Source organism: Lissotriton helveticus, chromosome 2_2 (genome assembly GCF_964261635.1).
Source record: "Lissotriton helveticus chromosome 2_2, aLisHel1.1, whole genome shotgun sequence".
Taxonomy (NCBI): Eukaryota; Metazoa; Chordata; class Amphibia; order Caudata; family Salamandridae; genus Lissotriton; species Lissotriton helveticus.
The window spans coordinates 453,388,560-453,415,150 of record NC_136060.1 but is presented as its reverse complement, the minus strand read 5'-3'; the positions used below and the strand labels follow the sequence as shown (position 1 = coordinate 453,415,150).

Below are 26,591 nucleotides of genomic sequence, written 5' to 3'. Positions count from 1 at the left end.
GAAAAGCTTTGTGGGTATTTGAAGGCTGACTCCCTATAAGGCCAAATTTCCATCCTCTAGTCTCAATTTATATTGCTAGAAAAACCTCCATCAGAAATCATAAATTGATTTTTATTTATTTAACTTAATCTAAAGTGCCTCATTCTTTTCTCTCTCACTCTTCTTTTCCCTTTCTCTAGGCGCTGTCTCTAAACCCGATGGGCCTCATTTATGAGGGCGTGCGTCACTTTTACGCCGACGGTGCGTCACTTTTTGTGACGCACCAGCAGCATAAAATATGTGCCTTGTTGCACCAAATTTACAAAGTGACGCATCTAGGTAGATGCGTCACTTTGTAAACCCCTGCGCTACATTATACCTGCGCCAGGTATAATGTATGCAGGGGGGCGTTCTGACGCAAGAAAAGGTCATAGAAGTGACGCAGTGAAATCTATAAGATTTCACTGCGCCCCTTCTAGGACGCAAATGCGTCAATTTCTTACGCCTGCCTCACAGCAGGCGTAAGACTGACGCAGGCCCTTTCACATGGGGCTTGCCCCATGTGAAAGAACACATTGCTGGAGTTGCGTCACTTTTGTGAGAAACTCCAGCAATGCGTCACTTTTGCGCCATACAGATACGTCAGAAATACTGGCGTATCTGTAACTCCTTGCGCCATGATGCGTCATACTGTAAATATGACGCATTATTGGTGTCGCAAGGAGGGCGCAACGAAAAGTGACGCATCTCTGTTTTCACGCAGCGATGCGTCACTTTTCATAAATGAGGCCCGATATTTCCGTTTTACACAACCCATTTACACACCGATGAAAAAGGCACATACACACAGAATTGCTGCTGTAAAATCTAATCCCTATTCCCACGCATAATGTCCCTCTTCTGGTATGCGTGAGTGCCTTTGGCAGGCGACCCTGCCTGTGTACGTGGGTTCAAGCACCCGAAGTTCAAATTTCAAAGTACTTCTGATATTGGCTAGCACTGTATGATACTATTGGCCTCTGTTTCAAAGATATCTTGAGAAATGCCAGAGATCTGGAATACTTTCAGATCAATATCAGCATGCCACTTTAAGAAGCATATTTAAAATAAGACCTTAATTTATTGCTTTACTCCTGGACGTCAAGTTAAATTAAAGCTTTATTATGAGGTTGGCATGATTTCCAAATCTCTCAATGGAACGTCTGGTGTACCCTGCATTAAATAAAGTGGCATTTGGATTTAATTTAAGAAATTCACATCATATTTTACATGGGATAGACAAGCAGTATAAAGCACTACATAAAATAAGTTTTTAATAAGGTCAGTTTATATTTTTGGTACTGATGCCTGTGTCTTTCCATGAGAACTATGGGGTAAAATCACAACATAAAGTATTATTCCTGCCGTACTACTTTACATACTCATAAATGCTTTTGTGAATAGGCCCTGAAATGGCCAACTGCTTAATAGTAAAGTGCAAAGGGGAACAACCCTTTCTCTGTGTACTAACTGTATATGAATATACTCTGAATATTCCCAGTTGAGATGTTTGGGGGTGCATCCACAAAGCCATGAACCCCTGCACCTGTTGCACTATTATTAGCTCTGCCCCTATCAAGAGGGGGTTCCCAGCTCCTTCTTCCTGTCTGTTCTTCACTCAGATCAGATTTGCGCTGGCTCATTCATAAAGCTTTTTACACACAACTTACAGGCACATGCATCAATATTGCTTTTTGCGATTCCTTAATTGCAAAAAATAAGGAATTGCAATAAAGGAATTGCAAAATGCAATGCATCATGAAATCGGTAAATAAATAGCGATTTCTTAATATTCCTTAATTGCGACTCGCAAATTGCGATTCGCAATTAAGGAATACCTCCCCATTCATTCCTATGGGCCTAGAGGCCCATAGGAATGAATGGGAAGACATTCTCAATTTGCGATTAGCAATTAGCGAATCGCAAATTCAGAATGCGATTTCAAGGGTGCAGAGGTGTTCAAAGGACACCCTGTTGCATCCCTGAAATCAATCTGTGCACATATGTTGTACACACACATGCCCTAAGGGCATGTGTGTGCACAACATGAAACTTTGAAAAATGCACAAAAGTGCATTTTTCAAAGTTTTCGCAAATTACCATGAGGTTCATCCTCATGGTAATTTGCTCCCCCAATTGATAAATTGCAATTTTTTTAAGTTTCATGCTTTGCATTTAAGGAATCGCAAAATGCGATTCCTTAAATGTAATCGCAATTTGAGAATTCGCAAATATTTGAGAATTCTCAAATTGCGAGGGCCTTCTCCCTTCATGCATTCCAAAATCAGATTTCGCCATCGCAAACGGCCGATTTTTGCGATTCGCACCGTTTGCGATCGCAAAATCCTTTGCCTGTTAGCATCACCTCCTCGCCATGTAATTCACTGAGCTGGAGGACAGTGCTTTTTACTCTGATTTCAATTTGTCTTTTGAACTCATCTACTTTGGCCTCTTACCAACCAGGGTTTTAACTTGAAGGTATCTTAAATCGGGATTCTTGTTTCATTGAAGGCCAATGGAATTCCTATGTAATTGATTAAATATCCTGACCATGATTTTGGGCCTTTTATGCATTATATGGACTAGGAAGAGGTACAGCAAGAAAAATAAAAACAAGAGTTTATCATATTTACTGGAGAATGTCATGTTCTCACATGGATGTGGTAGGACATGCTTATGTTCTGCATATATAAGTCAGTATGTGTCGTGAATTCACCAAGCAGGTGTAAATAATTCATATTTGTAGGTGTAATGTATGCAAGTCATAATTTCTATGTTTTTCTGTGTACTGTTGAGTTCTCATGTATTCACAATGTTGCTGTGTAGAGGTTTTGTCACAGTGTGGACACATACACACACACATTTTTAATCATTTCCTTTTTGTGGGTGAATGCTTTATCTGCTAACTTATAATAATGAGTGTTTTGTGGAGCCATATGTAGAGCACTATTACAAATTCACCATATTTAAAACAGAAGGCAACACATTGTTCAATGTTGGTAAGTGATAAATGTATCTATGTTTTGAGGCAATAACTACAAAGACTTGCTCTGTCTTGGGAGTCCATTTGTTCTTTTAGAGGAAATCCCAAAACTTACATCTCGGATTGCTAACAAGGATAACAAAATATTACTCTTGTGCAGATCAAATGTCTCTATCTCATCAGGGACATAGCATGTGAAGGTCTGGTACTTTAAGTTGAAATGATCTGGAGTGTTATGAACTGAATCCAATTAAATTAGAGGCATGCAACGCACCTAACTCAAATGGATTCACCTGCATTTTATTTAACTCAAGTGATCCCCCATAATGCTTTAGCATATTGGACTCTGAGTTACTTTGTAGCCATTCCTCTTTGTATTTTCCTTCTATACCCCCCTCTCCTTTTAAACCCAAGCTCTGCATTTGACAAGTAGCAGATCAGGCAAACAGCATAAAATACTTCTGAAGACCCAGTGAGAATCTGTCCTTTAATAGTGTTTATCTCAGTGACTTAACATCTTCATATGTCAACAAAAATGGTCACTCAAAAAAGCTAAATTTCACAAGACAGAGAAGAATACCTTCTGTATTTACTTTAATTGCTAAGCGCATTCTGAAAGGCCATCATTTGAGAATTTGTTTTGGATTTCTGACTTCTTTTTACAACAAACAGGGAATGTTAAAGTCCTATTTCCTGCAACCTCTCTTGTATTACAGCTAGCTTAGTGGTCAACAAACACATATGGACTAACACGGATGGTACCACGGCCAAGCAGGGTGGCTATATGACAAGTGGTTTGAGTTGGCAGATCAATGTTTTCAAAATATTATATAATTGATGGATGTTTCAGTTATTCCCAGGTGTGATGAGACATACCAACATCTACCGCAGAGCGACACCTCACATCAAGGATTACAGCACCACACACGATGCAAATGATAAAAATGTGGGTTCCCAGAAATAATGTTTGTTCATTAAGCATATGCTTTTTACATGTACCATGTCATTTACCTACTTGAGTGGGTAAAATAATACCCACAGGCTGAATGTTTGGTGGAATGAATAACTTTGCTTGGTCACTATTCTGACAATTGAAGATGAACTGATCATAAGTTCCCTTTCCACACATTAAAATAGAAATGTCCTTGTTCATGTTCATGGACTTAGATGTCTGTTTCTCGAAGTCCGCAATGCTCTGTTAATTCGTACATTTGGTAATCCATATGTTCTGTAAAGTCATTGGGTATGCCCATTGAAACCGACTCCACCTCAGTCTTGTGAGCCGTGCACACGCAGCCCTTGCTGGAGCCGCTCCGGATTTTGTTTGAAATGTTGTTCATTTTCTCCTTGAGCTGGGAGGAAGGTTTATGGAATGATGAGAACATTTTCCACCGCTTGAAACTGAGTGTTTGTCTCTTGGCCATCCTCTCGTGAAGAGTCGCATTAAAAATGAAAGAGTTGTTGCTCGACGTGAGTCTGGGCCGAAGCTCCCCATTGGAGTCTCTTCCTGAGCTGGTCATAGAAGTTCTCCACTGATGGTCGTAGACCCTCCAAAGGGGCCTACGTCGTCTATGGCACTGGCACTTGAGCAGTCTTATAAAGGCTCGCTTAAACTCCTTGCTTGAACAGGGGTAAATTATTGGGTTGAAGCAGCTGTTGAAGTATCCCAGCCAGAAGATCACCTTGAAGACCATGTCAGAAGGCTTCAAAGATGGAAAGAAGGAACCTGGAAGAAAAGAAAATATTTAATGGAGCAACAAGATTTCATAGTACCCAAAGAAAATATTGTACAGATTTGGAACATCACAGTGGCTAAGCATCTATCATCATATTAGCTACAAATTCCATTCTATTGACACACAATTTTGAATTGTACTAGAATAGGAGTGCACAACTTCAAGGGCTGAAATCACATCCTGTTTTTGAGATAGCTACTAATGATGTAAATGATTCCCAGTTACATTACTTACTTACTTCGGTGAACCACATTTGATACAAAAATATTATGGTCATGAATGTTGACTTTTTCAAAAGCATATTTACATTGTTATTCAGCTACAGCAAATTACAGTAATTTCACACCCAGGGTGCATGTTTAGACAATGCATTTTCTATTTTGTTCACAGCACAATTTTCTAGTGAGTTAGTGTAAAGTACAACAGAAACATATTTAATCCAATGATTAAATACAATAAATTCCATACCAATCTAAGTATTCCATAGCCTATATTGTGAAAAATATTACTAAAATATATAATAATTCTAAAATATTGCTCTTTATGTAGACGAAATGTAAATGATATGAACTGGCACAGTGCGCATATGTATTGATCAAGATTTGTAGGATTTAGTTTTGCATATATTGACAATCTTTGTCTTGCTTATAGCTTTTTTTGCTTGCTAATAAGCCAGGAAAGTCAAGTAAACCTCAGGGCTTCTAATGGATTATAGTTTACAACCAAAATTAATTGATCTAATCTAATGCTTGCCTTCAGAATAAACATTCCAAGCTGTCAAACAGAGTTCTGTAACACCCTTGTTTTAAATTGGGTTACTGCTTCAGGGGAGTGAAACCCTACTCAAGCAGCAACAACAAGCTGTTGACGCTGTAACGCGAAGGACTCTCGCATAGTTTGGGTGTTGCTGGTGGGCACTCTGGCTCAAACAGAGAGGTTCGTCAAAACTTCGCATTGGTGGACGGGGTGGGCAGCAAGATCTTAGTGCGAATGGGCCAGTTCACCTTTGCGATGAGTCAAAAATTTCAGGATTTCTCCTTTTCTTTGGAGATGAGCTCAACTGACACACATCAAGGACCCAGGACTAACCCTGGGCGTCCGATTCGGCTACGCCCACGGAGTAGGCGTAGTGTTGCCTTCTATGCATTTTGCGTAGACAGCGTAGCCGGCAACACTACGCCCACTCCGTGAGCGTAGCCGAGTCGGCCGCCACCTGCCTCCCTCCCGCCCTCCCCTAGATACATTATTTAAGCAGCTAGCCTGAAAAATACAATTAAAAAGCACTTACCTTGTCCGGCGCTCGTCCGGGGCTCCCTCATTGAATAGCGTCGTTTCCTGGATACCAATGCGCATGCGCGGGCGGCCGCGCATGCGGATTGGTATCCAGGAAACGACACTATTCAATGAGGGAGCCCCGGACGAGCGCCGGACAAGGTAAGTGCTTTTTAATTGTATTTTTCAGGCTAGCTGCTTAAATAATGAATGTAGGGGAGAGCGGGAGGGAGGTGCGTAGTGGGGCTACGCGGAGTGCGGGAGTGGGCGTAGCTTCTCGCCCTCTCCGCGTAGCTCCGCGTAGCCCCACTACGCCCACTACGCCCAGGCTTACCCAGGACCCGAGAGGCCCCTCTTAGGGGTCAGTAACTCACTCCAGCGGGGACCAGTGGGGCTCAGGCAGGTTTAGTTGAAGGTCCAGGCAGCAGGTCAGCTGGGCAGTTTCAGGGAGCCTTTGGAGCTTGTTATGTCCCTGAAGCTCAAAACAGGAGGTCAGTCTGCTGATCCTTGGTGTCATTTCAGCCTCGGATGAAGGGATGTAGGTCCAATCTTCCTTCTCAGCAAGCAGTGCAGCAAGCAACAAAGCAGCAGAGTAGCAGTAAAGCAGAGTAGCATACCTGACAGCAAAGCAGAACAACAGTCCTTCTTCTGTAGTATCTGCAGGTCAACGAGTGTACTGAATTGTTGGGTTTGAGGGTCCAATATTTATATTTGGTGACAGCTTTGAAGTAGGAGAAGTTTCTGGAGAATTCCCTTTGAAGTCCATGAAGTTTGCTGTTTCCCCTGCCCTGCCCTGGCTCCATGCTGATTGAATGAACAATGCAGTGGTGACAAGTGCAAGTGGGGCTGTGCTCAGATCCACTCTCTGTCCTGCCAGTCGATGACTGATTAAGGCACACCTAATCCCTCTATTGTGGTTGTCTGGGAGGAATAAACAAGATCCATTTGGCAACTATACCCTGGCATGTGACCCAGGGACAGGCTGCAGGGACAAAATATCTGGGCAGAAAAAGTGTAACTTTCTAAAAGGGATATTTTCCAAATTGTAATTTAAAATCCAACTTTACAATTAAAGAGGGTTTTAAATTACAATTACTTAGACAACAAACATGAAAGGTTTGCCTGTTCCCAATCAAAAGTTAACACTTATTAAATGTCGTATGGGTGGGTGAAGATTTCCACTCCGCTGGTGCAGTTCACAGAGTTTTGCCCACTCCACGCTCCATGCCGAGTTCCGAAAAACTCCACGGAGTGACGCGGACCGGAGTTTTTAATCTTGAGCGGCTCGCCAATGGTAAGTTGCGAGCACTTGCGAGAAAAATTTTACTTGCTAGACCTCCTCCTGGCGAGATTTCTCATCACAGGCGGTCGCGGCAGGTCACAACTGCTCGCATTTAGAAATCTGCCATTTGCGTTGAGGAAGCTGTCACTTGAGAAAAATCTCGAGCGCAGAAAGCAGCAGCGCCATCTGGCGTGACGCGTAGTGCAGTTTACGCTGATTTTACATTGTGGGGCAAACTCCTGGTGCTAAAAATAAGTGTGAGTAGCACGACTTAACAGGCTCCGCCTCTGGTGAAACTCCACGGAGCATAGCAGAGTTTTTCTGGCACTTCGCGGAGTGTAGTAAAACTCTGCAAACCCCACGCAGGCTTAGTCATAAGGCAACTCAAAGTTATGCTATGTGAGATATAGGCCTCACAGGAGTGGAAAACAAATGTAGGAGCTTTTCACTACCATGAAATGTAAAACTGAAAAGTACATGTCCAACTTTTCATATATACTGCACCGTGCCTTGTGGGTTGTATAGGGCCTATCCTAGGGGTGAGATATATATGGTGAAGTAGGAAAGCTTAGGCATGGCAAAAGGTTTCGTTTGCCAGGTCGAAACTGCACATACAGGCTGCTATGGCAGACCTGGGACATGCTTTAAAGGGCTACTTATGTGGGTGGTGCAATAAGTGCTGCAGGCCACACAGTAGCATTTAACCCTTTGCATGCTTCTGTTGGCCGTTGGCCGACGGGAGCACTACCTCGCAAGTGCTGCTGTCGGCTAACGGCTGACGCGGCCCCGCCCATTTTAGGGAAGTGCCGAACTGCCGTAAAATCGTGGCCGCAGCAAAGGGATTAATTAACAGGTCACGGGTACATGTAGTTCCATTTTAGTAGGGACTTACAAGGAAATAAAATGTATCAAAAGGGTGTGAACCAATTTTATGATGTTTAAAGCAGCACAAGCACTTTAGCACTAGTTATCAATCATAAAGTGCACGGTGTCCTAAGGCGAACAAAATATGATCAACAAAAATGGAGGAGAAAGTCAAAAAGGTTGGGGAAGACAATCCTAAGGCTAATAGGTCTAACAACCTTCAAATGTTTATTTCTGAAGATTGGTGATCTTCATCCAAAATATCCATTTAATAAAGTTGGAAGTGAGTTTTAATCTTCTAGTGTCTGCCTGGTGCTTGGTATACACATTGCATAACATGAGAATATGCAGGAATCGGGTCCGCTTTGAAATTTACAAAAATACATTAAAAAAAAGATTTCTTTACTGTAGACAAATTGTCTACTTGATTATATTTTTGGGATGATACTCCATGGCTTAAGGGAGGATAGGATAGTTTAGGTTAAGCTCTTGAAGAGAGCCTACTTACACTCATAAGGCTTTCTTGGTTGTAGCCAAGAAAACAACAGCAAGAGCAGCCTAAATTGAAGGAAGTAACAAAATCTATTGATTTGAAAAGAGAAACATTCTAAGGATTCACTCTAATTCACAATCGAGCCAACTGCCTTTTAGTGAAAACTTAGGAAATGAGTGGACCTTGAAGCACAGTAATTGGAAGGCTATAACAGTGTTAGGTCAATGGAACAGGTGGGGAACAGGCCTGTGCGATTTGGAGCACAGATTAGGGGCAGGACACAGGAGACACAGGCCACACAGAAGGTAGCATGGGAAATGTTCTCTGACTATATCAGCACAGTGAGGAATGAATAACTTGCCTTGCAACATTGATGCTTTGTGGCTCACTGGTTAGAAGCGGCAGACCATGAAGCAGAGGTCGGCCCGGGACCAGGGTCAATTCCCGACGCGGCAGTGTCTTGGGTCAATGTCCGCGGACTCAATAATTCTCGCCTAGGTGCCTACGCTAACCATGGGTCCCACTCTGCAACTCTGGGCAATAGCTTGCTTAATCTCCACAACGGCCCCATTAGCGCCGAGGATGCCTGGCTTCACCTTGGGGGTGCCCAGGAGAGACAATCTCACAGGGAAAGCCAGGACCGGTTCCCCAGCAGTATACAGCGCCAGGACACCCCGAGATGGGGTAACAGTGCGCTTTACAAGTATACTTACTTTACTTTACTTTACTTTATTGTTCCTGCATCTTGTCTCAGTTAACACTCAACTTTGCTTTCCTAGCGTTTGTTTTGTTTTACTCCTCAGGTACCTGGTGTTAGTTTAGTTTGTGTATGTATACCTCACTTTCATTTTAAATATTTTGTATTGCAGTCTTCTGTCCTATTTCTCATGTGCACAACAGCAGTATCCTGGCCACTCTTGTGTGCATCAGAGTCTTTCTTTATGAAAAAGTCAGGTAAAATCTAAAACAACTGGTCAAATATATACTGATATGGGGAGATGGTTCAGTTTAAAAGTAATCGAATTATCTGGTATGTTCTGCAGTATAAGGGCAGCAAAGGTTACCCAATGCAGTCCTTTGATACAAAGCCCAGACTACACACCCTACATGCATGGATTTGAATTCTACTACCGCTTTTGTTGAGTCGAGTCCAGATCTTCTGTTTCCACCCTACACCTTTGGTGGTTTGCGGTGTCCTAGTGGTGTTGGTGGTTCCATCACAGTCTTTGCAATAGCAATCTTCCCATTTCATTATAACAGCAGTCGGAATGCTGAACTTCCGGTGGTCATACCGTGACCGCGACTACGGCGGTTCATGGATCGCTAAACTCGTAATAAGGCCCTCAATCGTGCAATTTTATCAGTTGCTATTTAAAAATAAAAATAACTTTATATGTGATTTCTCAAACGTTTCAACCAGAGTACTTGATGCTTTTCTATTTCTTCCAGATCTTTTTCATCTTTAAGCCAGAGCTTCTTTCATGTAAAAAAAATAAAAATCAATCCCATTTCCCATCATTCTGGCCCCCTCCCTAAACTATAACCCATTCCTCTGGACTGGCTAATGGAGGAGCAGTGTAGCACCACTGCATCTTGCATCAGGAACAACTTGCATCGAGACCACCTATGCCCCTTTACCCAATATCCAGGACCACCCTCTTCGGCATGATTACACAATAATAAACAGAGTATTTAATGACACTGCAAATCTGCGTCCCATTGATTTTAAAATGGGGGCACTTATTAACCAGCAGACTTTGTTGTATTAATTTTAGAAGGATTGGACATTGAGGAAGAACCCTTTCTTCTGCACTATATTTGCTGACTTCTAATTAAGTGGGTCATAAAGATTCACCATTTTAGGATATCTTGCAGTGTTAAGGCGCATGCTGCAGAGATCTTTGTGCGCCCAGTAGTTTTTAGAGCATAATAATAACGGCAAGATAACTCTGGGGATTAATGTACTTTTAATTCATCATAGCAATGAGGTTTAACCCCTTCGGTGCTGCGGACGGCCCCGGCCGTCCCACGTGGCGGTGGGCGTGTGCGGAGGACAGCCGGGGGCCGTCCAAACCCCGCCCACTTATTAAAACGCCCGCACCGCGGCGGAATTCGTGCCACGGTCAACGGGTTAATGTGCCTGCGGCAAAGCACAATTTGCAACATACCTATCATAGATTTGTATTTATTTGTAGATAGGTCAGTGGGTTTACAAACAGAGAACTTTTTGGTACTTGCAGTTCATAAACTGCAATCCTACAAATATAACACAGTGAGTTATGAAGCAGCATCAAAGAGATGGAAGCAAACTGCCAGACATGAGTTTAGAAAGTAATTTTTATCTACATTTTTCCTCATTCTAAAGTTTTTAAAAACAGTTCCTTTGGGTGGCGATAGACTCTTATTTGCTTATGCAACACCAACCACTGTGTTACATTTTAAACCCTGAGTATGTTTTTTTCCACACTAAGCACTTGTAACATTCACTGGCTACTAGTATGGATTACATGTTAATCCAACACCTTGTATCCCTCGTTTTATGCAACATGTCTTGTACATTGATTTACACACTACTATAAATCATTGTCTATGTATAGGTGTGAGTGATGTAAAGTGCTCCCTCCGACACCGTACTTGGGATGAACAGTGCTATAAAAGAAATTAAATAAATGTGAGAACGGGCCATGAAAAGATAAGGGCACCTTTGGAGGGTGGAAATTAGAGAATCTGTGCTAAAGGAGGTCATGGGGAGGGGCACCAACAAACATTGTTGCACTGGGAGTCACCCAGCCACGGCGGGTGGCTGGGTGACTCCAGGTAAGTAAACATATAAATAAATAAAACGAATTTCGTTGTGTGCACTGCATCACCAAATGCGATACAGTGCGCGCAACGAAATTTGTTTCATTTATTTATATGTTTTCTTACCAGTTAAAGTCTGTAATCCATACATTACTACCCCCCACCCTGCCCCTCCCCCTCCCCATGTCACCGCCCTGCAGTTACACCTACTACCGGCCGTGGCTGGAGCCACCAATGCTAAAGCCGGCCCTGCTCAAAGGACCCAGCCCCCTGCAAGAAAACCAGCCCACTGCAGCAGTAACACGGTCTCCCACCTCCAGACCTCATGAATAGATGTTCTACAGACCTCAGGCAATGCAAATGTAATTCACAGAATCGGGATCATCAGAGACGGATGCCCAAAGCGTGACACGTTTGCCAAGAACTATGTTCAGGGGTAGGTGTGGGAGCTGAGGTCTAGCAGGGCACTGCCCATGCAAAATGCATGAGGCATCACCAGGACTGTGTATGAAGGTTCTCCACTAGGGTATTACAGCGTGTGGGAATGAAAAAAGAAAAGAGACAGGTTGTTATGCAAATTCATACTTCTGTTGAACGCTCTCAAGCGGATTTCATCAAATACTCCCATTTATCTTTTCACAGTGTTAACAGATATTTCTTTGCATGCCCATGTTCAGCCTTACATATCAATAAATCAATAGCATATGTCAAAAATAGCTTCATATAACCAGGTTAAGTCTTATTTGTCCGGCCCATGTGTAACTGCTCCCACTTCTCCCCTTCCCCCCAGCCATGCACTGACGTCTGTGCCCTTCTACTTTGGGCACATGGTAAGAACAGCTTTCAATAACCAGGTACAGCTTCAGATACCCATGTTTTGAGCTACATGCCCATGCATCTCCACCATATATGAACTTACCCCCAGATGCATCAAAGTCATGTTTTGCGAATCCTTAATAGCGAATTTTAAGGATTCGCTATTAAAGACTCGCAAAACGGGATGCATGTAGGAATCGCAATGTTATTTGCAATTCCTACTGATTCCTTATTTGCGATTCGCTAAATGCTAATCGCAAATAAGGAATGGCTTTTAAAGGCCCATAGGAATGAATGGGAAGTCATTCCTTATTTGCGATTCGCATTTAGTAATGTTTACTGGTGTTGCGCACACACATGTCCCAAGGACATGTGTGTGTGTAATATACAACTTAGAAAAATGCACTAAAGTGCATATTTCTACGTTTTTGCTATTTACCATGTAGTTTGGATTCGCGGTAAATAGCGACCACAGATTGCGAATTCGCAATCTTGGAATGGTTCATGCATTGCATTTAAGGAATCGCAAATTGCGATTCCTTAAATGCAATCGCAATTTGAGAACTCGCAATTATTTGCAAATTCTTAAATTGCGAGTGCATGAACCCTTGATACATCTCAAATGCCATTTTTGCGGGTGCAAACGGCCGAATTTTGCAATTCGCTCCGTTTGCGCTCGCAAAAATGCTCGAAACATCTACCTGTCCTGTGGGTTGCCAAGGTCACGTATGAATTGAAAATATACAATTTGCAATTATTTCTATATTTTTCTATTTTAGCTTGAGGATTCCCAGATTGTTAAAAGTCTGTGCAAATTGTCAGTTTATGTGTACCTTTCACAGTAGCGGCTGGCAGGGAACGAAAGTGAGGGAGGGAGGGGTCACGCTGGGGGTCATTACAAAAACAAAAAAAGTACATACATTCTCGCCAAATCCGCAGACGCCTCCCCACCGTTGTGTTGTCCCTCGTCTCTCCAAGACGCTCCCAAGCTACCTCCCCTGACCAATCACCATGCTGCAATGCAGCATAGTGATTGGCTCAGTGGTTAGAGGCGGCAGACCCGGATGCTGAGATCGGCCGTGGACCAGGGTTCGATTCCTCGGCGGGTCTCGGGCTCAAAAATTCCACGGACTCGACAATTCTCGCTCCGGTGCCTACTCGACTCATGGGGTCACAATCTGCGACTCTGGGCAATAGCTTGCTTAATCTCCACTACGGCCCCTCGCGGCGGGATGCCTGGCTTTCACCTTGTGGATACCCTGCCGGGGTATCTCACAGGGGAATACCAGGACGGGTTCCCTAAGCAAGCGCCTTGATACCTTCGGGTGATACGTGCGCTATATAAGTCGCAATACATTTACATACATTTACATTGGTCTGAGCGCCGTAGCTCGGTATACTCAGACGGGACCTGGGAGGGTTTGCATGTTTCTGACCCTTGCAAGGGTGCCTGCTTTGTAAGCAGGATAGATTTTAAGCAGGAAGGGACACCATTCTGCTAAAAAACAATCCCCTGAGGCATTTTCCTATTTTTATGTGTGCTGCATTCTGCAGTATGCATTGAAAGATGATAAAACAAGGAGAAATAAGCATATTTCTTCTTGTTCCCCTCCCCTGGGGAGTAGTACCAATTTGACGCATTCCCAGGTTTACCATAGTTGGTAGATCTGGGATTGTGCCCAAAACCCATGGGTGGATGTGCGGGAACACCCATGCTCCACCCACGGAGCGCCTCCCTGGGGCAGAGTAACACAAAGCAGTGATTTGTAATGTGTTTTGTTATTACGGATCTCCTTACGTGGCTTGATAAATATGACTTGGAGCCATATGTATCAAGCCTTTTTGGATTCGCAAAGGCCGGAATTCGGCAAATTCCGGCCATTGCGAATCGCAAAAGGCTGTTTAGCATTTTTTGCTATGTATGTACAAATCGCATCATAAGGAATCGCAAAAATGTGCGATTCTTTATTTTGCTATAGCATTTAAGGAATGGCAATTTTGCGATTCCTAAAATGCTATGTATGATGCAATTTTCAATAGCGATTTTAGCTTAAGAAATCGCAATTTACCACCAACTCTCAATTGGTGGTAAATTGCGATTTCTCATAAAAATGCACAAATTGGCATTTTTAAATGTGGCATGTGACGCACATACATGCCCATAGGGCATGTATGTGCGCCATATGCACACACATGCTGATTTCAGAGGTGCAGCAGGGTGTCCTTGAGACACCCCTGCACCCTTGAAATCAATCTCATTCTGCGAATTCACAAATTGCGATTCGCAAAGTGAAATGCATTTCACATTCATTCCTATGGGCCTCCTGGCCCATAGGAATGAATGGGTAATTATTCCTTATTTGCGAATTCGCAAATTGCGATTTCGCAAATAAGGAATAATTGGAAATCGCTAACAAATAGCGATTTTCTACATACATACCATTTTCTACATACATACCATTTTGCGATTTCTAAAAAGCGATTCATTAAAAATCGCTATTTAGAAATCGCAAATGGTGATGATGATACATATGGCCCATGGGTCTCCTAGTGTGGCACAAGGGTGACAGAAATCCTTCAGAAATATCCCCGTAAATAAATAAATTACAAGTTAATACTGACAATACTACAAAGATAACTAAAGTAGTATTGTCCCTTAGAGAAAAAAACCCATGTTGTGAGAGAAAGAGAGTAAGCCAATGCAGCTGTAAATTGAGGCAAAATGTCACAGGCGCTCTATTTTTTGTAAGTGCTCTTTGACTGAGCCACTCTACAGCCTTTTAAAGCCATTACAGTAGACCATTAGTCAGATACAGTACATTATCTTAAACCACCCACAGCAAAAAAGTTATGGGAGAAAGGATTTGTACCGCTGAGCTGTACACAAAGGAACCTTTCAGGGTATAGAATCATGACACATGAGTCCACTGTGCAAGGAAAAGCCTACTGTGAAAAGCAAATGTTTAATGAGGCAAATGCTCCAGGAAAATAAGAATAAATGATAACAAAAAAACACAACTTTTTACCAGATTCTGTGTAAGTAAGTATGGACTCGTATGGAAAATGCATACAGATTAAACCATTTTAACAATAACACTGCAATTGTGGCTGCTATAGAGAAAAATCTGGTCTTGCCACCAACAGAAGGGTGAAGGCTGTTTGGTTCAATGAGACACAAAACAAGTGCACTGCAGTTAGTCATCTCTAAAGAAAGCACCATGATTTTGACGAATTTATAATTTCTGTATGCTTCTTGTAAATATCCATGTTACATTACAACAGTTAAATAACTTTCTGACAGGGTGAGTAAAGCAATGAAACTGAACTTCTTAGGCAGCTATATATTATTTGTCACTATTCCATAAAGAAGGTTTACAAACAAGCTGGGTAGGTTGCAGGTTATCGATTGATACCACAATGGTGAAGGACTTCATCCCTCCTCCTCAATTCTCAAAAATTGCTTCAAATCAGCCAGGAATATAAAGAAAGGACTGATCCTACATGGCCCTGCTTAGATTCCTCCAAAGATTGAAGCCTTATCCTAAGACTTTGAATGGGGAATTTGGTAGGGAGGACCGGCTACAGCAGCACAACAACGACACACTAATGCTTAATGCATAGCAAATCGTTAAATGGACAGATGATGACAAAGTGAGGCAACACGGCATGGCAGAGGAAGCACAAGGGGGAGGGGTTTTAGATAACAGGGGTGCCTATAAATTGTCAGCCCCCCCACAACAATCAAACAAACACACACACAAACACACACTCATACATAAATGTATACACATGGACCCCCGTATACGAGCTCAGAAGCACACACCCACACACTAATGTACACATAAAGAAAAGGCAGTACTTTTAGTAGACATGGATAGCCTTCAGCTAAGCGGGTGTCTTCATGTGTGGAAAATGTATTCTTTATCTTGACACTCGCTCAGCCATTTTGTACTCTGTGGTAAAGTATGTCTGTCATCTTGCCATTCACTCTGCCATTTTGTGCTTCACCCTTCATCACTTCATCAATGACCTTCTCAAACTGACCAACTCATGCTCAACCAGTCGGACAGTGAATTTCCCAGATGCTTATTGTCTTCACCCTGCGCACTATGCTCTGCAGGCGTCCAACAGCTACCATCTGAGGACTTATCAGATTGACCTCTACTTGTTGTGTAATTATGCTTTTCGCCTACGCCATGCAGGGGCCCAACAGCTAACATCTGTGGGAATTTGGGGCATAAATAAGGCAACCACTGTCATAATGGTGGCCCTGGTTTAAAGACGCCCCCCTTGATATATTGCTGGCTCTCCTAACATAAATTTGTCTCTGATATATTGGTACCTGTTTGCCTTGATGAGGGCAATCTTATCATATGTGTGATTTTTCCAAGTAAATTGGTGGCCTGTTCCTAATGGGGCACTGCATAGTGTGGCTATTCTTGAAATAATATTGCCATTCTCTCACCTCACATAAGGGCAGCCTTGGCATAGTGTTGGGCTTTAATGATGCTCATGCATGATGTTTTGAGATAATTTGCATATACATTTGGCTATCTGGCATGAAGGTGGTCTCTGGCAAAGTGATCTATATCCTTGACCAGTTTTGATATCACTTAGGGTAACACACTAAAGTATACAAAAAAGTGATGAATGTAATTCTTATATAAATTTCAGCCATTGGTAATTATTTGGGCCCATCATTTTGCACACCATGCCACCTCAGTTTGGACCCTACCATATGCAAATCAGTCTTGACCCTGCTCCAATGGGAACAGTCCAGCCTGAACTGCCAGGCCAGGGCATGCCCTGACAGAGGCCCTGAGCTCACTGTGCTGTGTTGCAGTTGGGACATTGGAGCAGAATGGGATTTAGAAATTGGTGAAACAAAGGTAAACAAAGAATCCCTTGCTTTGAGCCAGGAATTCTGGCACAAAGGCTTTTCCAGAACCTAACAGGTCTAAACAGGTAGGGCGCCCTTTATTTCTCTGTGCTTTAACTGGATGCTTTAGCTGTGCATTTTTGGAGAGGGATTAAATTGACAGTCAGAGAGGGGCAGAAAGAGATGGGAGGGTCTATTTAAATGGAGGCAAGAAAAGGCTCCATTTAGTCCAACAAGGCTCACAGGAGGAGGTGGAGGTTGACTTGTTTTGGAGCAAGGGACACAAGGTCAGCATGTAAATGTAATTTGTACTTGTAAAGCGCATTAATACCCATGGGTGTCCTGGCGCTGTAACACATACCGCTGTGGAACCCTTCCTGGCTTTTCCCTGTGAAGTGTCCACTCCTGGGCCCCCCCAAGGTGAAGCCAGGCATCCCAGCGCTTTTGGGGCCATTGTGGAGATTAAGCAAGCTATTGCCCAGAGTTGCAGAGTGGGACCCATGATTAGAATAGGCACCGAGGAGAGAAATATCTGGTCCGAGGAAATTGAGCCCAAGACCCGCAGAGGCGAAAATTAAACCCTGGTCCGGGCCAGACCTCTGCATCAGGGTCTGCCGCTCTAACCATTGAGCCACACTTCTCCACATGTGAAAAGGGTAGGGAAGGCAGTCTCACATTAAATGCCCACATAGGCAAACCTTTATATGTGACTTTACGTGCCGCCCACTGATCATTGCATAGTAATAAGTATTTGTTACATACACAATGCAATTACACATATACACTCATTTACACACAAACATATAATTGTACTGTGAAGTAGCCTGACAGGATACTCGTGTCTTTAAACCAGAGAGCCAAGTCTGGTGAAGCGGTGAGGTCAGCCCGCCTCCTGCACCCAGAAGTCTCAGATGAGCCCTTTCCGACTCATGAGCCTAGCTACACAACAGCAGCACGCAGGACTTTTTCACACGAGAAAAGGAAATTCATTGCTGGCTTCTGGAATATTGTTTTAAGGCAGAGTGAAATTGACAAATCATGAAATAATGAGGCTCCCAACTCAAGCAAAACAGTGTGTTTTTTGCAGAGATCCCGAGCTCGAAGCCTCAGTTTGACTCTGGCTGTGCCCTGCCATCGAGGTTCATTCATCAGCAGTGACTGTGACAATGTGTTGAAGTTGTATAGCAAGTGTACGCATTAAATATTAAGATCTCTCCGTGCCTAGAATAGTACTAACAGAGTTAAGCTATTAGCACATAGAAGAGAAACACCCTCTATAAACTCAACTCATTGGCTCTGACTGGCACTCATCTGATAGGAAGCCCTCACATGCACGGATTTCTAGGCTGGAAACTGCTGCAGCTGAGCTTCCAAAATCTGCCTTTCCTCTAAAAGCACAAGAAGCAAGTACTTGCACTGCCAACAAGAAACATGTAACTTCTATGGGTCTGTTGCAGTTATTTATGTAAATTGATACTTGTATAGCGCACTACTCACCCGCAAGGGTCTCAAGGCGCTTGTATGAATACCGCTGTGGAACCCATCCTGGCTTTCCCTGTGAGGTGTCCACTCCTGGGCACCCCCAAGGTGGAAGCCAGGCATCCTTAGCGTTGTGGAGATTAAGCAAGCTATTGCCCAGAGTTGCAGAGTGGGACTCTATGATTGGAACAGGCACCGAGGCAAGAATTATCAGGTCTGTGGAATTTTGAGCCCAAGACCCACCGAGGTGGGGAATTGAACTCTGGTCCCAGGCTAGACCTCTGCATCAGGGTCTGCCGCTCTAACCATTGAGCCACACTTCTCCACATTTATGTGCATGTCTGTTGCAAAAAGGCTTCAATTGGAGAATATTTGGATGGGTGTGTGAAGTTGCAAGACCTGACTGCTGAACACTGTAAAGCACCCTGCCCCCAACATATCCTGTATTTTTTTTATAGGATATTATTGCATTACTTCTCAGCTCCCTCTAAATTTGAGAAGAGCTCTCATACCCGCAAAGGTCATGTTCGACTATAAATAACTATCAAAATAATTAAATAAATAAATGAGTATGCTTTTTTTTGTTTAGAAAACTAAGGGAATCTATGCACTAACTGAAGATTAGAAAACTAGTGAACGGTAACCGCCCACCCCATACCCAACTTTCCACTCCCACCCGTATGCACACAAATTCCTGCCCTAATTGACCCAATCTGCTCGACCAGACGTCAGAACTTCTGGTTCCAGAGCATCAGCAAAGTATACCCATTCCCTTCATGGACCACTGGCCACCACCACTGTGCCAGCTGCCGTCCCCAGCCCATCCCAATATTCATTGAAGGATTCAGCCTTCCACAGCACCATTTCCTGATTCAAGGTGACCAGTCAAGGACCATCCAGGGAGCAGACATTTGTCAGGGGGCATGTGTAGATGGGTAAAGTCAGATCACTTATTCTACTACTTCTAGGTCGAATATTTCCAAGTTTCACCAACTAGACATGTGTAAAAATACTTTTTTTTAAATCCTACCGATTAGGATATGTTTATGAACTTCTGTGACTGAAACCATCATTCTGCTTTGGTCTCGGTCTGATAAATGCACGTATCCCGGGAGGTCAGCGCTCGTCGGCATGTATTAGCTCTAGAATTACCACAGTTATCCAAGTAACAGATGGAGCGATCAAAGGAACCATAACTGATTTAATGAGCCATTCGCAGTTTCACTGTACCGGCCGTGTGCACTTACACGTGCATGGCTTAATCTTTGAGACAAGCATATGCTAGGAGGAGTTGCACCAGAGCCCCTTTCAGGAAGTACTTGAGCAAATCTTTCTGAATTCTTTTGCACATGAGCATCTCACTGATGCTCTAGGTATATACTAGTCTATTCCAATGAAGTCAGTGTAAAGATGGCTAAATTATACCTAAAATGTTGGCTTTGCCTCTGATCTAAGACATCAAAATGATGTCCAAAATTGTCATGAAGAAGAATTGTGGTGTTTGGAGGAGAGGTTTGTAATACAGGAATGGGTTGATAGCATTGATGATTTACAGTCAATCTAAATTACATTCTGGGAAGCAAACCATTCCTTATACTTAGTCATATATAAAACTTTAAAGAATTAAAAGCAAACATAGATATGCAATTGAATTTAATGGAGTACTGGCACACGTATAATCAGTTAAAACGGCTTGCTCCATTGAAGGGGTGTTCTTTTCTGGCATAGATGCAGAAGTGTATATCGGTACTGCCTACAAATTCTCGTTTTTGAGATTGACACCAGTAGAAAAAAAACTAGAATACTGGCAGGTAGCATTGCTGAAGCAAACATTTTATTACACAAATGCACTTCCCATTAATTGATTATGTTAATCAAGGAGCACTCTCTGTGTACAATAAATCCTATGGCTTCTTGCTAATAGAACAGACATTGACCATCTGCAGCAATTCCTAGTATTAGAGCAGAAGACAAATTCAGTAAGTGGCAGACCATTTATAAATACATGCAGGGTCAAGTTGAATAATGTTTGCATGGCCATCTTCACAAAGCAAAGAAAAATAAGCATGTCATCTGCTATTTTATAGATGTTCTGGTAATTCAAAAAGCTAATTTTACATTTTCAGGAGACTTACATTTTCATCTAGACTGTGAGGATGACCAAGAATCACAATTTATTTCTAGCCTCTCTGAATAGCTTAGGTTTCTGTCAATTAGTAGAGGTTTGAACACACCTGAGAGGGCATTTATTAGACCCCGTCTTCCGCAGTCACTATTAGGTATTTGTAAGGAGGTCATCGCCGCTGATATAGACCAACCAGCCCGCCATCCCACTCTCATTGTAATTACTGCCCCAGAGTTCTTCCTGGCCCCACTAAACAAGTTTGAAAGTGGTTTAAAATCTACCTGCAGGAACTGAGATCCCAGCAATTGGCATCATATTATCAATGCAGCTGAGAAGTTTAACCTTTGGTTGATTGAGTTGCTTGAATATCTTTGGACTAAGCATGCCAGAATTATCAAGTGACTTAAGTTATCAGCCCCCTGGCATTCCAAGGCTCTTCATGTGGCCAAGGAAAAGTGTAGGATACTTGAAAATTTCCCCTTTCTCTGTTTTGAGATTAAGACTTCTTTGTGTGTGTGTGTGTGTTAAACCTGCCTTTTTCAGCAGGTTTATCCCTAGATTTTTTGCTTTTTGGTCTCCAGTTTCTGACCTGTTTTTGTTGGTTTTATGACTCTGGGCACCTTACCACTGCCAATCAGTGTTAAATTGCATATGCTCTCCGTGTAAAGTGTGATTATGGATTGGTGTTTCCATGATTGCCTTATTTGATTTTACTACTAAGTCCCTAGTACAGTGCACTGTGTGTGCCCAGGGCCAGTAAATCAAATGCTGCTAGCTGGCTTGCAGCACTGATTGTGCCAGCCACACAAGCAGCCTTTCAAAGGGTTCTCAGACCTGCCACTGCAGTGTCTAAATGCAGTCTCTACTGCCATGTCAACCTGGTAGGTGCACCCACTTGCCAGGCCCTAACCTTCCCTTTTATTGCATGTGCTAACCTTCCCTTTTATTGCATGTGAGTCACCCCTAAGGTAGGCACAAAGTACCCTGTGGGCAGGGTGCAGTGTATGTGAAAGGTAGGACATGTACTGTGTGTGTGCCATGTCCTGATAGTGAAATACAGTGTATTTTGTTTTTTACTATTGAAAGGCTATCTGTCCCATAGGATAAAATGGGGCTTTATTTGTAACATCTTATAAGTATAACTTCCCTTTGGGACAAGGTAGGAAGATGGGGTTTAGTATGCCTGAACTCAGAATATAAAAATGCATCTTTCAGTAAATATGATTTTTATTTTGTGTGTTTGAAAATAACACTTTTAGAAAGTGGTCATTTTCTTTCTTAGCCATCCTGGGTGCCTCTGCTAGTTTATGCATTGACTGTCGGGCTTTGGAGTGACACAGGCTGGGGATGTGCATTCTCTCAGACAGCCACTAGGGGGGATAATGTGCGTCCTGCCTTTCCTGAATGAGTCAGGGCTGGGCTGAATAGACCTTGGCTGCATTTAGAGTAGGGGGAAAAGATTTCCTTGCACCTTAATAGGCCTGGTTTTGACTGAGCACAAAGCCTCTCTGCCACATGAGAACAAAGAGAAATGCTGTATAAATATTGGGGTCCAGACCCCAGAAATTTAGAATATTTCTGAAATTCGAGAGGATCCTTTGCCTAGGAGAAGAGCTGCAAGAACCGAAGGAGAAGTACTGTCCCTTTGCTGTGTGCTGTCTGGGGTTGGCCTACAGTGGCTGTCTCTGCTGAGGAAAGGACAAGGACTTTGCTGTGTGCTGTGTCCCCTGCTTAGGGAAGATCTCCAAGGGCTTGAAGTAGAGCATGCCTTCTGTTCTGAAGTCTCAGGGACACAAAGACTTCACCAGCTGCTCCCCTGAACTTCCTTGCTGGGAAAGAGATGCAACTACAAGAAGTGTGATGCTTCCACACCTGTTTCCAATGCATTGTCAAAGAAAACCAACGCAGCGCTTGCCTGCAGAAGGAGAAATGACCGCACGCCGAATCCCATGCACCGATCTCCGAAGTCCAAGATCACTGCACAGATTCCGATGCAGGCCCTGCAGTGTAGCTGCAAGAACCAACACATTGTGGTACTGTGGCTGGAGAGACCAGCGAAGTGGTGTTGTCGATGCCGCATTGAGAACAGATGCATCCACAATCCCCATGTATCACACAGGAGCGCCAATAAGAAACCGATGCATTACCTGCCCTGTGTAGCACCATGGAACTGACGCCTCACCACTATCACTCAAACTCCCTCCACGCACTTAACCCCGGAAGACGCGCCGACTGCGCAAGATCCTCGCCGGACACCACCCACGGGCAGTTCTCGTGCAGACCATGCCGCAAATCCTTCACCATCGACGGAGCCCTTGCGACTGCCAAAAGGAGCGCCCGATACACACACCACTGAAACCCTGACTTGCATCTTGCTCAACGTGCACTCCCTGCACCGACACGCCATGGAGATCTGGGACCTGCTCGACACCCTCTCGCCCGACGTCGCTTTCTTCACAGAAACCTGGACCAACACCACCTCCGGTCCCAACATTGCCATCCAACATGGCTACTGGATCCAGAGAAAGGACCGTCCGCACCGCCCATGAGAAGGATTCGCCATCGCACACAAGACCCCCCTCCGACTCTCCACATCCAGCACAAGTGACCTTCACTCCTACACAGAACAATTCCACTTCCAGGTCCAGACAAGCACCAGGACCACCCTATGTAGCACCCTCATCTACAGACTCCTAGGACCTTGCACCCACCATGCAACTACCATCGCCTGCACCCCACGCAACTACCATCGCCTGCACCCCACGCCATCACCTCCACAGACAACATTCTACTCGGGGACCTGAACTTCCACGTCGATAACATCAACTACCCCGACTCCACTACACTCCTCGACAACCTCACCGAATTTGGATTGAAGCAGCTCGTCAACACACCCACCCACAGAGCGGGTCACACTCTCGACCCCATCTTCACGGGAGGAACAAACTTCCGCTTCTGCCACACCACCCAGCCCCTCTGGACTGACCACCACTGCACCACTTCACCTTCAAACCCACCACCGTACCCAAGCCTGCCCCACGCCTGCCACGACGGAACTGGAGCAAGGTCACAGAGGAGCACCTCAACACCACCCTCCGTCAATACCCCCCCATTGCTGAGACCGACGCCAACTTCACAGCCAAAGTTTCTCACCGCTGGATCCCCAGCTGCGCCGACAAGCTCACACCCCTCCGCCCCCACCAAACAACGCCTTATGAAAGCCGCCTGGTTCACCAAAGAAGTTCAAGATGTCAGACGCTCCTGCCGACCCCTAGAGAAAACTTGGCGAAACCTGAAAACCATGGAAGCATGCAACGACCACAAGAGTGCCTTAAAGGAATACCACCAGTGCATAAGAGACACCAAACGGACCTTCAAAAGAGATAAAATCCAGACCAATGTGACCAACACCAAGGAACGGTTCAACATCATACAGCAGTTCGCAAAAACCCCTGCGAAGCCACGGATGTCCCACCTTCCAAGGAACTCTGCAACAAGCTCAGCTTCTACTTCCATCTCAAGATCAAGGCTCTCTACAACAACTTCAGCGAACCACTGACAAGCACCACCCCACCACCCACCGCCACCGATAAACCTACCATCAAGTCCTGGGATCCTGCTACCGTAGAACTCATCACGGCGACCATGAAGAAAACCCACTCAGGAGCCCAAACGGACACCTGCCCACCGCACATCTTCCACAGAGGCACCACCGTCATCGCAAACAAACTAGGACACACCATCAACACCTCCCTCAGATCAGGCATCTACCCAGACACCTGGAAACGGTCGGAGGTAAAACCACTCCTCAAGAAACCATTGGCCGACCCAACAGACCTGAAAAATTACCGGCCCATCTCTCTCCTCCCCTTTGCAGCCAAAGTCACCGAGAGACTCGTAAATGCCCAGCTGACCGCCTTCATAGAAGAGAACTAGATCCTTGTTGCCTCCCAGTCTGGATTCCACAGCAACCACAGCACCGAGACTGCTCTCCTCTCTGCCACTGATGACATTTCCACGCTACTCGACCAGGGGCCCACTGCAGCCCTCATCCTTCTAGACCTCTCAGCAGCCTTCGACAGTGTCTCATCGCACTCTTGCAGCCAGACTACATGATCCTGGAATACAAGGAGCCGCCCTCAACTGGATCCAATCCTTCCTCTACGGCAGAACCCAGAGGATTCGACTCCCTCCTTTACTCTCCAAACCCACTGAAATCAACTGCAGAGTACCCCAGGGATCATCACTCAGCCCTTTGCTCTTCAACATCTACATGGCCCCCCTCGCCGCCATCGTCAGATAGCATAGGCTCAGCATTGTATCCTACGCAGACGACACCCAGCTCATATTCTCACTCACGAAGAATCCAGAGGACACCAGACTCTGTTTCTAGGAAGGTATGAAGGACGTGGCAGCCTGGATGAAGGACAGCTGCCTGAAGCTAAACTCAGAGGAGACAAAGGCCCTCATCCTCGGGCCCTGCACCTCTGCCTGAGACAACACCTGATGGCCCTCCACCCTCGGGAGCCCACGCACCCCTACAGTTCACGCTCAGAACATCAACATCATCCTTGACTTCTCCCTCTCCATGAACCGCCAGGTCAACACCGTCGCCTCCACCAGTTTCAACTGCCTTCGCATCCTCCGGAAGACATTCAAGTTGATCCCCCAGACTGCAGAAGGACAGTCACCCATGCACTCATCACTAGCAGGCTGGACTACGGCAACGCCCTCTACGTCGGAATCAACAAGTCTCTTCTACACAGGCTCCAGACCATCCAGAACGCCGCAGCCAGACTCATCCTCGGGACACCGCGCCATGAGCACATGATCTAACACCTACGAGACTTCTACTGGCTCCCTGTCTACAAATCCCCCCACAGCACCGGACACAAATACCTTAACAATCAAATATGCTTCCACGTACCCAAGAGGAACATCCGCTCCGCTGACCTCGCCCTGGCAGAGGTCCCCCGCATCCGCAGAAACAGAACCTGTGGGAGAGCTTTCTCCTGCATCGCAGCCAAAACCTGGAACGAGCTCCCTGTGAACATCCGAAGCTCCCTGACCCTGCACGCGTTCAGGAAGGACCTCAAGACCTGGCTCTTCAACTGATCCAGAGCCAGAGCCTTCCCCCCCTCCCCAGCGCCTTGAGACCCTCACAGGTGAGTAGTATGCTTTACAAATCCCTGATTGATTGATTGTAGTGTTTCACTGCATTACTGTATGGGTGCACAGGTGCTTTACACACTGCCTTTGAGATAAGCCTGCCTGCTTGTGCCAAGCTACCAAGGGGGTGAGCAGGGGTTATTTTAGAAGTATATTCCCTTTATCCTGACAAGGAAGAAGGGACCCTATTTGGACAAAGTTGCAAACCATTGCCAATGAGAGACCCCCATTTCTAACAGGGTGGATGTGTAGAGGGATAAGGGATTGCTGCCTTTTGAGACAAGAGCATTCTCATTTGTGTTGTTTGTCCTCCTGAGTCTTTAATGTATTTGTGACCCATGAGCAAGGCAGAATTTTGAAAGAGTATGTTTTAGAGCATAGCATCCCATATACCTTGTAACCAGTACAAGTGTTCAATTACTTTTTTGGAGTAATTAAAAGGTATTGTAAATAGGGATACAGTGAAGCAGATATAATTCCCAGTAGGCCTCTCTATCACCTCCCAGTTTAAAGTTTCTAAGCCATTATTGAGTAAACAAACCTGCATTTACTGCAATATAAAGACTCTGTTGGAGCAGGAGCCTCATTGTAAATTAGCAGGGATTATGATTTGCCAAATTTGAGGTTCTCCAGCCCCTTGACATATGAGGTTACCCTGTTTGGAAATCTGGTC

At 44.4% G+C, this 26,591-nt stretch overlaps 1 protein-coding gene across 1 annotated transcript in view; it reads right to left on the bottom strand.

Moving 5' to 3' along the window:
• Positions 1–2,151: 2,151 nt before the first annotated feature.
• Positions 2,152–26,591, bottom strand: part of LOC144821883 (alpha-1D adrenergic receptor-like) — a 299,307-nt gene continuing 274,867 nt past the window's right edge. Inside the window, exon 2 of the mRNA XM_078679039.1 lies at positions 2,152–4,727. Within this exon, the coding sequence (XP_078535165.1) occupies positions 4,165–4,727 (563 nt within the window). The 3' untranslated portion in view covers positions 2,152–4,164. The remainder of the gene's footprint in view (positions 4,728–26,591) is intronic.